Genomic DNA, 13,502 nt, shown 5'->3' on the forward strand with positions numbered 1-13,502 from the left:
TCTCAAAATAAATATTCAGATACCACCGTAGCGACCAAATATTCAGATATTCGAGTCCAGCCCAGTACCCCTTTCATAGATATTCCATTAAATATCAGCTGTTTCAGCTACAATAGTCATTTACCACATTAACAATGTCTACACTGGACTTCTGATTCATTTAATGTTCATCTTCATTGAAAAAAACTGCTTTTCTTTCAAAAATAAGGACATTTCTAAGTGAGCCCACACTTTTGAACATCAGTGTATATTATTTCATTTGAATTTTAAGAGTTTGCGCCTTTGCACCAACTCTAGAAATAGGATGGACAAGGTACCATTCACCTAGCCACGAGTAAGTTAATGACAGTAAGCATGCAAAGAGGTAATAAACTTAAACATTATGTAAAATAAGTGCATCTTCATGCATGTAATTCAGCATTTGGTGACATCCCTTGGTTCCAGACTTCAGGCAGTCATTGACTGCAAAGTACATATATGCATTGAATAATAAAAAATAATGATTACATTTATAATTTGTTCAGTTTGTATTTTATTTACTTTTGAACCTTTAAAAATGGAGCAACCATGTAACAAATTGCTGTAATTCCTGAATAATAAATACCATATTTTGTTAAACCCCTTTACTTAATGCTGAATGTTTACTTTGAGCACCTCTTGATTACTTAATATCAAATCCATTGTGGTGGTGTACAGAGGCGAAATCAGTCTTTATCGGGGGAGTTTCTCCACTCAGCAGCTATCTTGGTTACACCCCTTTTCCCCCTTTATTGGTTTTCCAAACTGCATCATGGTTAATTTTATGTGGCTTTTTTCAAAAATAATTTACATAAAAAGACTTTTTCATGTCAAAGTGAATGTGTTTTTTTAATAAAATAAGGTCAAAAAACATAATTTATCAAATGACTGACTGCATAAGTACTGACAACCTTTAAAGTCATTCACCTAATTCAACACAGGTGCAGCTTGTTGGCGCTACAGGTAACACAATAAGCAAAATGGAGGCCAAGTGCCGTGAATGTATCTCAAGTGACATTACAGAATTCTCCAATAAATATCTATTCAGGATTCTTTATGTGACGAGTCTCTCTCTTATGATGTTTCTGGAAAAATGCCACAAATTGTACCATCGCCCAAATCCTTACTGACTCGACTGTATTTATCAGGATGGCAATTATGGAATGCAAATACGACAAATGGTTACAGCTAAAACAAAAACACTATAAACAGCATCAAAAATGTGGTCTGATATATGAAGGTCTTAAGAAGAACTTTCAAACTGTTGAACCTGAACAAAGTGAAGCACTGTAGTAATGCTTAATTCCACCATATTAATATCTGTAATCCTTGTCTTCTTTCTTTAAGCCGCCGTCTTTCAGTCCTCATAAGGCCCGTCTTAATTTCACCAGCCTACACAGAAAACTCTGTTCAGTACATTTATGGAAATATGGGAGCAAACAGAAAAAGGCTGGGTCAGAGCAGTCCCATCCATTGCCACAACACTGGATTTCCCCCAGGGCAGAGAGTTTCACAGTGTACCAGGGAGATGACTAAGAATAGAAATCCTACCTCACAGGCTCTGTGCTTTCTCTGGCAGAGTCCGGGTTCTCTTCCTCAGCCTCACTGAGATCACTGCCGTCATCACCCAAATGTCTTCTTATCTTCTCCCCAGGCAACAAGCACTGGGATTCAGATGCATTTTCACTCTCTTGGTTGGTCTTATTAATCATCTAATAAGAGTAAAAAAAGATGAAGAAAAATCTTTTAGTTTAATAATGTACAGAAGGGAAAGACAGAGTTCAGTATGTCTACTTTTGTTCAACTTGTATGGAGCGTAACAATGATTTACAGGCCATGAGTCAAGACATTTTAACAGCTACTAGCCAGAACCACAACAGTGTATCGCCCACACGATATTGATCTAATTTACTGTGAATATTCAGGGTTCCCAGTCAATGAATCTTGATGTGTTATAAAAACATAAGCATTTTAAACTAATAAAAAAAGCTTAACTTCAATAAGAAAATTGCCATTTAAGTTACAAAACACGCTCATGTTGTTTAGAGTATAAACTCTTTCTGCCTTTAGGCCAAAATGCTAATGTCCAACAAATTAACATAGAATATTACTGACTGTATTCATACTTCAAGAGCATGACCCCAGTTGTGTTTAGGTAAATAAAAATGTAATTTGAAGAAGAATATCAAGGCTATTTTTCCAGTCCTTTGTAGACAACACCTCACAATTAATGATTTCATTAATGAATTTTACCGTTCATTGTTTTTTTTCTGAACATACACTACCAGTCAACAGTTTGTACACACCTTCACAATTAATGGCTTTTTTAACCTTGACCATCAGTTCTTAAACTAATGCTGGAAAGTCGTTTCTCTTAGCTGATTGGTTCTTGCCATAAAATGGATTCTACCAGTTGTCAAATAGGGCTGTCAACTGTGTACCAACCTGACTTCTGCACAACACAACTGATGGTCCCAACCCCATTAAGAAGGCAAGAAATTCTACAAATGAATCTTGACAAGGAACACCTGTGAAGTGGAAACTATTTCAGGTTCTACCTCATGAAGCTCATGGACAGAATGCCAAGAGTTTGCAAAGCAGTAATCAAAGCAAAGGGTGGCTATTTTGAAGAATCTAAAATATAAAATGTGTTTTGACTTATTTCATACTTTTTTGTTTACCACATAATGTGTTCATTCAAAGTTTTGATGCCTTCAGTAAGAATCTACAATGTAAGTAGTCATGAAAATAAAGAAAACTCATTAAATAAGAAGGTGTGTCCAAACTTTTGACTGGTAGAGTATATAAGTACTCCTATTGCAACAAAATTCTCATTTTACATGTTTTTACAGATCACATGTCTAAATGAATAGTAAGTTAAAGTTTACCAAGATCTATTTCAGCATGGCGTATTTAATAACTGTCAATAACATTATTCATATGGTATATATATATATACGGGATTCACTATTGCTTTAACATCGAATATCCAATTTTTTCGAAAATAAATAATTAGTCTTAAGAGACAACACAAACATGAACACATCAAACTCATAGGATGAAAATTTTCAATTAACGCAAGTAGAACAGAAAGGTAAAAGACGAATGGCAGTGGGTCATCTGGTCATTAGTGTGACATTGTGAAAGTGTAAAACGTCACATTGCTTCATGTTCCTGTTTAGACAGTTGGACCGTCCCTCTCTCTCTCTCACACACACACACACACACACACACACACACACACACACACACACACACACACACACACACACACACACACAGAGAGTCACTATTCCAAAATTCCAAATTCCCTGGCGAGTTAAGAAAAGCAAGAAAAATGTACCACCTGTCTTCCAACAGCCTAATGGACTAAAAAAAACAAAAACATAACTTATCTTAAAATGCATTACAACTCTATTCATTTATGCACAATATTCAGTCATTCCATATTATTAAACAAGGACATTTGTAGCTATTTATGTAAAAAAATATATACATTTTATGTGAGGACTCAGTGTGTGAAAAAAACATCATGGGCATCCATTCAAATTTTGCTGAGACTGTTCACATTCACAAAAGCAAAAATGTTTGCTTCATGTAGTTAGAAGAGAAAAGTAATCAGAATTCATCCTCTGGTAACAAAAAAGACTGTATAAAATGTCCATTTCCACATGGGTCTGGAACAAGTTATGGACCAAACGACCAACCTACACTGTGCCACTGCCAGAGCCAATACAAACTTAGCTAGGTATCATCAAAAACTATACTGTAAGTAAAGAATGTTTAATAGACTTACATTTACTTTATCCTGATCTTGTATGAAATTCCTTCCATCCATGCAATCTTCACCCAGTAGGTTAAGTTGTTGGTCACCCTGCGAAGTCTCTGAGGCCGGTGCTGGCTGGAGTGGAGATACACTCAAAACAGAAGGCCAACTCTGCATTTCAGTGTCAGGTGGCTCTGTAAACACGGGCTCCTCTTTGTCAGGGTAGAACAGATCCATGGGTTCAATAGGGTCACCGACTAGATCCTCTGTAGGAGAATTTCGATCAATGTCTGTATAAAACAAGTCCATGTTTCTGGACATACTATCTGGTTCACAAACCAAAATCTCGATCTTACTCTGTGGTTTCAAGCTAAGTGGATCCAGTGTGTTCTGCTGTGTGTTGACTGTCTCATTGTCAGAAAAAGTGTCAGCCAGTTTGTCCTGGTGCCCATTCAATGGACCACTTGTATCTATGTCCTGCTCAGCATTTATAAGTTGAGTGTTCATGTTTGTAGAAAACGATTGAGAAATCAAGTCCTTTGCTGTCTGAAAATCATCATGCGGAAACTGGCATTCCTGTTTGGCATCACTTCTTTCCTTGTTGCCCTCTGTTTCTGGCACACATCTGATGTTATCTTCATGTGTATCATGTGAAAGCTTGTTTTCTGCTTCCCTTGCATGCTTCAAGGGTACTTGTGTTAGATGAGCATTTTCTGATACTGGGTTAGAAGAAATCTCAACAGGGGTTTTGCTTTCATTTTCGGTGGAGACGTAGCTCAGTTTGTCCGGACTTCGAGGGCTGTTGACATCTGTGTCAGTTCCCACCCTTCTTTGCTCACCCAGATCTTCATTGTCAGCATGTCCTTGTCCTTCTTGGTTAGGTGTTCCATCTTGATCCTGCTCTTCTGGCTCAGTGGAAATGGATATCAAAGGAATATTTATGTCCATGCTTGGGCTCAGACTTGTTTTTGATGTTCCCTCTTGTTTGGTTGGATGTGTGCTCTCTATAGGTATACAAGATTCTAATCTATTGCTTTCTTGAGACTCAGGTGGTTTGTCTCTTAAAAGTTCCTTATCCATATCCTTTCCTTCATCCTGGATTTCTACTCTCTCTTCACTCATTTTCTTCAAAATTTGTGACTCATTTCTTGAGCCCTTCCCTTTGTCTTCTGAAGGACAATCCGTTTTCTGCTGTTCAATTCCCACTTCAACCTCTTCTGAGTTATTTCTCTTTTTCAGAGTTTCAGTTTGACCAATATTTTCTTCTTCATGGTCCTGTGTAATGAAATGCACATCTTGCTTTAAACATTCCATTTCTCTGTTAATGCTCTTTATCACACTGTTCTGCTTCACAAGTTCTTCAGGATCACCAGAGAGTGGTAGGTCGGTACCAGAGTTTAATTGGAATGGTTTCAATACATCATCTTTAAGGACATTTTCAGCACCAGATTTGGCCAGCACTTCTGCATCACACAATCCAGAAAAAGGTTCTTGCTCTTTCAATACTTTGTCTTTTTGATGTTGACCTGCATTTATGTGTTCTCTCTGTTCAACTCTGTCTTTCTTGTTTGCAACCTCAGTTTCAGCCTGATTAGGTCCATGTTCTACTGCCAGGACCTGTTTGTGGTTCTCACGATTAACCTCTTCATCTTTCAGTACTTCCACCTGCTTTTTGTCAGAATGCCCTTGGATTCTGCCCTGTGTGCTCTCCAATGAGCTTAGTGAGTAAATACCTTCATCAGTATATGAATCAGTCATGGACTGATCATCAGTGGCTCTGTCTTCTATGGATGGGATAAATCCTTCATCAAGTGTAGTTACCTCCACGGGGGTGGCACGGTACACATCCCAGGCTGTCCCACTGTCACACAGAGAACTGTCACTTCGGCTCTCACAAAATTTCACTGGTACCACCCCAAACTCACTCTCCACCCAGGAGTCTGGGGAGCTGATTGCAGAGTCACCAATGACCGATTCAGTGTTTACAGACTCGGCCACTGATGAGGAGGTGGGTGAGTGAGTGTAAGACAGTTGTGGGGAGTCAGAGACTATGTTGGTAAAGACCTGACCGGCAGGTTCCCTGGTGTCTTCAAGGGCACGACTGGAAATGTCCTCCATTTTGGGGGATTCTGATAAAAAGTCTTCACTGGACCATGACCGAGCTGCAGCCATCCTGAAGGCTGGTGACATTACACTTCTGTCTTCTGATACAGAGGAAATGAAGATTTTTGGGGGGTGCTGGGCACAGTCTTTCTGGAACATGTAGGACCTTTCCCTCACTCTGCTCCGGTGACTGCCATTCTTTATGTGGTCAGAGTCACTGTCACGGAAGTTGAGTCGGCCCATGGAGATGCTTCGCTCAATCACCTGGGAGGGTTGCTCTGACTGTGAGAACAAAACAAAAAGTTAGCAAAAATGTGTCACATTCATATCATCTACACACTGCAAGGGATAATTACCTCCTCTTTGCCAGGGAAGTGCTCCAGGAACTGTGAGACATACGTCATGATGGACTGTTCATCTGGTGTGTTAATTGTCAAATCTGGGCAGGGAAAAACAATTACCACAGCATCATTTTAAATAAAGTCACTCATGTCAACCAGGCTTCTTGTAACAGTTCATCACATTCAAGCACTGGCAATGATTCATGTAGTTCTCATATCTGACTAAAATCAAGAGTCACTTTTCTGTTTAAGTCATGACAGCAGTCTGACCAGGTTGTTCTCATTTCACTTTGAACAAAGCACTGCATTCTGTCATATTACTGAAAAGGCTACAATGGCCAAAAAAAGTACTAACTGTACTTTTTTTTTTTAATTGTTAAGCACATTCAGTATAAAAATACATTCTGCTTTTTTCCCCATTAAATCCATTACAGAGTTTTATACTCCACAAGGACCTCCTGAATTTGCTCTGTACATTCTGTTCTGTCAGTTACCTGCTCTACTAAAAAAAAAAAACAAAAACAAAAACAAAAAAAAAAACAAAAGCAAAACATTGTTATAACAGGAAAGACAATGTTGTATCAATATGTAATTCCCCTTTTCTCCTTCTCAGCACAATCTCTTTCAGGAGTTTAAATAAACGCAGCATTAACTGAACCAGAATGCAAAGTCACTGTTGTGTCCTTTAGGCCTAAGTAAGCAAAAATAGTGAGCTAATGTTTGCTTAACCACCAGGTTTACACAAAGACAAAACACTCACAATTTTCCACCAAGTTCAGCAAACTTACTGGTTATTTTCATAGATACATTTGAAATTCAGTCGTGGTGATAGATCAACTTACCCTTACACATACACTACCGGTCAAAAGTTTAAGAACATCCCACTTTTTCCTATGACTCACCCCTCTTAACGCCCTCACTTCATTATCTGTTTTTAACAACATTGTCCATTTGTTCTACTTCAGTCTTCATCGGGACATAATAAGCTTAAATCATCTGCACCATAATGGAAATCTGTGTCATGTCTACACATGATTTGCTCCAGAGGTAACTTGCATATCGACACCAACTTAAAATAATGTAATTTTTTCAGGCTTTTCAGAAAACAAAAAACTGAACCAAATATTGAATAAATGATATTTATTAATAATTTCACTAAAAAAGGTTATGCTAATAGATAACTGTCAACATAGTAATAACAATGTCTGTCAATTATGTAATATAAGAGGAACTGACTTGGGCATTTTTTTAACATGCCTTTGGGGCTTAAGCAATTTTAACCTCCTCAACTCTGTCAACAATAAAGCACAACTAACAAACTAGCTAAACATAATGCTGAGGAGGTATGCACATCTCCTCACTTCTCCCCCCAGCTAGGTTCTTGACTGATGCCTGCTAATGTGGCTAACTGTCAAAGAACTGATGACACTTAATGGCCATTATGTATTTCATTGACTGGAAGTCCTGGAACTTTCTCTCCTGGATTGGCAGAGCACATGGAAACATTCTTATCCATGTTATCGGCTCATTTAGTGCCTGTACCCACTGTTAGTGCTTTCCACATAGGGTCCTCTGGGAAGGACAGCTTGAAATGGACATTGCTAAACTGAACAGCCCACAGGTCATGCACATTCAAATCTCCAGCTTTTTGGCCTGGTCCGATGCTAATGAAGTAAAATCCATTCAGTTTCAGGAACTTATCATGCTTGAGCACCTTCACATGGTAAGGTGGTGGCCTGATTCTCGCAGTCTGGAGTATAATGACATAGTCTCTCGGGGTGAAGATATCCAGAAGTATTTTGTGTTCAATAGTGCTATGCATGCTGTCATACTCCATTTGTGTGTGTCCCGCAACAAGGTATTTCTGTGTTGTCATTACATTTTTTAAATTATACACAGAATTTCTAGCTGTTAGATTACAATATAGTATTCAAATCTTTCCTAGCTAGATCATGTAAAGTGGAAAAAATCTGGAAAAAAAACTGTAGATGAAAAATTGTTTGAAAAGACAGAAAAGAGTAAACAGAAAGCCTGTCACTTGTAACAGCCACAGATTCTGGAGCCTTTCCAGTCTTTGCTAAATTCTAGCTTCATGGACTTTGCTGACTAAAAAGACTGAATGAAAAGACTAAATAAGTATGCAATATTTATGGTCTAGCTTATATTATAGTAAACCTCATCACTTATCAACAGGGGATGAGCCCTGAATCATGGAAATAACTTCAGTAATTCAGTACATTTATGTTCTTCTTGCAGCAGCCACCATCGTGAAAAGCTTGCAAAATTGCTTAAGCCACTGCCTTCTGACATAGGCAAAATAAAACAGCCTAAATCACACTCTTGACATAAGCCATTATACTACAGGGGTAGAGTCACATGATATGTTCAACTGAGGATTTTTCCAGAGGTGGCCAGCATCATGAAGAGATGATTTAGGCAAAAAGAAAAAAAAAATGTCAAAAAATGACTCAGGCCATTATTTTAGGACAGTGACGATATGGAGAATAAGAGGGGACCTAAAACAAATACTTGGGGGATCCCACAAAATAAAGAAGCATGAGAGATGTTACAGAGATGGACCTGTTTGACAGATAAGAAGAGCTATACCTAACCAGAACCACATCACAAATGCAAACATGATTCATCAAATGGCTGATAAAGATATTAAAATCACCTATCACAAAGGTGGAAGCACCATTCACTTTTGGTCTTTATCTTCAATCAAGTGCTTAGACATTTTGGAAACACTCTGATGGTGGTAATACTCAAACTAGTCTTGACACTGGGACAGTTTTGATTTCCTATTTATCAGAACAACAGTAATTTAATATTATAAGGGAATGACAGTGCTGATTAAGTTAGTCATGGCAGTAAACGATTAGGCTGATATGTAAAGATAAGATTTTTCTTGTTACCCTCAGGTTCCAGGAGTCGTGGTATACCCAGACTATAGTGGGCTATCCTGAAGGCATCCTCCAAATTCTCCCTGGCACTTCTCAGTAGGGCCCTCCTCATGTCTACGAGGGTGGGATCAATAGATTTAATGACAGCCAGGAAGGCCAGACCACTTGTCCAGCTCTTCCCAAAGTCCTGCACTGCCACGCCATACCTATAACAGGCATATTCAGTGGTCAGAACCAGCGCAGAAAGATGATGAAAACAAATTCTAGATAGACTGAAAGTATTGAGGCAATAAATTATTGTTCCCATTTTACTGTTTTGGTGTGACAAAGTATGCAGTCCATTGTTATTATACTGCATATTCATAAATAAAAGAACAGCGCGACAAGAATAAATTGCTATGCATTTTTCAAAACTTCCAAGGTTAAATCACCAATCTTTGTTTTACTATAAATGGCAGGCACAACTCACTTTCGGGTTCGCTTCTGTACCCACTGCAGCAACTTCTTGATGGCTTTGCTGTGTTCCCGTATGGCCGTGGATGCCGAGTGTCTCTCATCTGACGGTGTGCTGCAGTAGGATGTGTCAGAGTCAGAGCTGGTGGGGATGGACGATAGGCTGGATGAAGAGGGGAACTGGCTCCTGATGTTCCCAGTCAGTTCCTTAATCTGCAGGGAGACAGAGTTGGATGATATTCCCCTCCATGCCTGTCTTACAGCTTAATTCAGCTGCTTAATATCAGATTTGACCAAGTTAATCCAACTGATAACTTACTTGAGTGTTTAACATTGACACCTAGTATACAATAGAAGTAACAGTGATAATGTGCTTAGTAGTTTCCTTTCATCTTCCTACAGTAAATGTGGGACTAGTGTAGATATGAAACAAGTATCAGATGTACTTTAGACTGAAACTGTCCCAGGTATAAAGAGGGACCTGTTCTGGTTTAAAATCCTGTTCCTAACAATAGAAAAAGCCCAGTCTTCAACAGGATTTATTACATAACCGTTACTGTGGTAACCATGGCACATAGTGTAAACACTTCAGCAGATGAAAAGCAGAGTTACAAAATCTTTGAAACAACCAGAGCACCTGTTAAGTGTTGAATCTGTCGTTAGATCATAGAAGTGGAATTAAAGGCAACTTTACAAATAAAGATCCGTATTCCCATCATGATAAGTACTACTCAGCCTATGAAAACAGTCAGAAAACATCTATGGCTCTGAAATAGCTCTCTAACATTGGAGAAAATGGTTATTCCCTAAGCAGCTTCTGGGTGTTCTTTGCTCCTTTAACATTTTTTATGCACTACAATATAAAGTCTGGCACCTCTTTGGCAACAGCACAACCACAACTAGAATCAGAGAGACCTCAAAAACGTATTTTTCAAGTAACCCATCAGGGGGTGTTAAACACCCCCTGATGGGTTTTGGGGTTCAGTAGCTACCAATTAACAGATGTTTAACTTGCCGCCTGCTAGAGCAGTTCACCAATCAGCCTAGTGAGTAATCACTACTGCTTCTTGCCCCAAAACACCATTTGTGAAGTCAAGAATAAATGTTTATGGTCAAACTATGAAAATGTTAGCTTTGCTAGTATTGGGCAAACCTAATGATCAAGTCTGAAGCTTACATACTGTTTGCATGACACAAACATGTTGGAAGTCGGGAAAGAAGGAACAACTGATTTACTGCCACCATTTTATATATAATGGAGGTGGACCAGATGAGCTGAATATCAGTGACAGCCTGGTTCTTGCAGAATCTCACCTGTCCAGATAGTTGACACACTGCACTTTGCTCTCTTGTGACTTGGAAGTGCACAGGCTGAGAACTACACACTTTCTTCTTACTCTGAACCCTCTTTAACTTAAATGGATGCACATCCAGATAAGAGTGAATAAAGACGCTTTAAAAAAAAAAAAGGTCAAAACAAAGCATCAGAAGAATAAGATTACCTGGAAGAAAAGAATAATGTTCCAGATGAGTCCCAGGATAATGGAGGAGTTTCCATCAGCAACATCAGCTGCATCGATGCTGACCAGCTTTACCTACGAACAAACACATTCTGTATGTGCTGACAATTCTGCTATTCATCCATCTGTACTAGAGCCGACAAACTGTGATACTCACATTTCTCTCCTCAAGGAAAGACAGGACCTTTGCGATGTTATTGAGTCTGAAAATACGATGGGAAGACTTCTTGAACCCATGAAGCTGTAAGATCAGAAATATTACAAATATTGCTTACACAACAATGACGGCCAGTAGTGCAACATTTTACAGTTATAGTACATGAGTGAAAATATCTTGCACTAAAAAACAAACATGACAATCTGACCAGTTTGCAGCCTGAAAGTTCCTCCAGCAGGGCCATGAGGATACGCCCATCCTGTATATCCTGGAAAAGGTCATGGATCTCAATGGGTGGGTCACACTGAGGATGAAAAGAAAGACAGAAGCAAGAAAAGAAGGAAGAACGTGAGAAAACATGTAGTGTTTCCCACAGGTTTCACAAAGTAGAAGCTGTGTTTTACAGAACTCTTAGTCTCTCTGAGAGAATCTAGTCCTGGTTTTACCAGTCTGTGTTTGGAGGTTTTAGGTCTGGATCTAGTCCAGTGTGCTCCAGGTGAGAAAAAAGCAGTGAAATGTCCCTTTACTGTATTTTTACAAATAGAACAAAGACATCGAAAAAGTGAAAGTGGATTTTAGACACCGTTAAGAATTTACCTAAAGTGTCTAACAAGGTTTTACATCATGAAAATGTTGGAAAAACAGTTAATGGATCACCCACCGCTATTAAGTTTCCCCTAACTTTTCCTTTAACTACTGCGTCCCGCCCTCGACCTGAGCTGCCAGCGAGTGGAAGGCTCTCCCTTCCTTTCTCCATCTCCCCCTCTCTCCTAGGTGGCATGTGGCCTGTGGACAGGTGCTGCCAATCACAATCAGTGGAATTGGCAGGTGAGCAAGTGGGAGTGATCACCCACCTTCATTCCTCCTCCATACAAGCCAGACGCTGCCACTACTCGTCGCTGGATCGAGAACTATCCCAGTTCATATTGGCCCTGGTTCAGTCTAGCTCATATACTTCCAGTTTCCAGTCAGACTAGTTATTTTCCGTGTTTTCCAGCAGCCTGGTAACTTTAGCCCTGCGCCGAAGTATTCGGCAGCTGCGTTTCCCTATACGTGTTCTGTTAATTGTTCTCCTGCCTTGGTAGTACCAAGTTTGGGTTTATTCTGATAAAATAATAGTTCTTGTATATAGAGTTTCCTTCTCATTCCCCTCCGGTCCTTTAGAGCAGTGGTTCCCAACCTGGGGGTGGGGGGGCTTTGTCTGCTTTGAGGCTGTGATGTTATAAAAAACAGATTTTTACATTCTGGATAAAATCAGAGTAACAGACTCACTGTGTCATCACAAGTCTACCTATAAAACATTTTAAAAACACATTTATTTGGTCTTTCTTCAAAAATCCTTTGCTGCTTCGATGGCCACACCTCCTTGACCTTTCAACTTCTCTTAACGCTTTCATCAGGTTGGCTTCTAGTTCATCCAGATTCATTAGTTTGTGTTACAGTTAGAAAATTACTGACGGGAACGATGTCTGAAAAACGCAGAACGGGTGAAGATTCATCAGTATCTAAAAACTCCAGCTATACCTCGAGAGTTACCTTAAATTTGGTTTTATTAAAGGACAGAAGACAGAATTATGTTATTTGTAGTGAAATGCTCGCAAATGACAGCATGAAACCAGCGAATTACGGCGACGTCAGGAAATAAAACACAGTTTGGTAAAGTTGGAAAGATATTCACAAATTCGGGCTTCCGGCATCAATAACTCATTAAATATACGTTGTCTAAACATAAACGATGCCTCTTTTCCATCGTTGTAAGCTAGACAATGTGCTACAAGCCCAGTTTAATCAAAAGTAGCTGCAGGAATAACATTGGTGTCTATGAGCAGCAGGTTGTGTGACGAGTGAACAGGAACCGTCTGCAAAATGCAAAACTGCTGCAAACAGCGAAGAGACACAAATATTCAACACATTTACTGCAGCCAGCAACTGACTCCTGCTGCTCATACTACAACTCTTGGTTTGATAGTACTTTTTTTTTCATAATTTTAAGGATTTTTCATAAAAAAAAAAAATAAATCAGTAACTTAACTCTTATGCATTGTAGTGTCACTACATTTACTGCAGCCATAAACTCTCCTCCTCGTTAGAGTACAACTCTTGGTTTGATATAAAATATTATCTTTTATAACTGTAGGGAATTTTTTATTAGTAACACAATACAATAACTTCCTTCTTATGTTTTGTAGTGTACTTATGTGTTTTTTTTTGGGGGGGGGGACCTGTTCAGCTTTAGCACCA

At 39.0% G+C, this 13,502-nt stretch overlaps 1 protein-coding gene across 1 annotated transcript in view; it reads right to left on the bottom strand.

The window, feature by feature from the left end:
- clmna (calmin a) overlaps nucleotides 1–13,502 on the bottom strand; it is a 51,290-nt gene that overhangs the window by 2,181 nt on the left and 35,607 nt on the right. The window contains exons 3-10 of the mRNA XM_055006138.1: nucleotides 11,470–11,565; nucleotides 11,262–11,345; nucleotides 11,087–11,179; nucleotides 9,601–9,797; nucleotides 9,144–9,337; nucleotides 6,244–6,326; nucleotides 3,815–6,169; nucleotides 1,570–1,730 (exon numbers count right to left, since the gene is read on the bottom strand). Of these exons, the coding sequence (XP_054862113.1) occupies nucleotides 1,570–1,730; nucleotides 3,815–6,169; nucleotides 6,244–6,326; nucleotides 9,144–9,337; nucleotides 9,601–9,797; nucleotides 11,087–11,179; nucleotides 11,262–11,345; nucleotides 11,470–11,565 (3,263 nt within the window). The remainder of the gene's footprint in view (nucleotides 1–1,569; nucleotides 1,731–3,814; nucleotides 6,170–6,243; nucleotides 6,327–9,143; nucleotides 9,338–9,600; nucleotides 9,798–11,086; nucleotides 11,180–11,261; nucleotides 11,346–11,469; nucleotides 11,566–13,502) is intronic.

Source organism: Amphiprion ocellaris, chromosome 20 (genome assembly GCF_022539595.1).
Source record: "Amphiprion ocellaris isolate individual 3 ecotype Okinawa chromosome 20, ASM2253959v1, whole genome shotgun sequence".
Classification (NCBI taxonomy): domain Eukaryota; kingdom Metazoa; phylum Chordata; class Actinopteri; family Pomacentridae; genus Amphiprion; species Amphiprion ocellaris.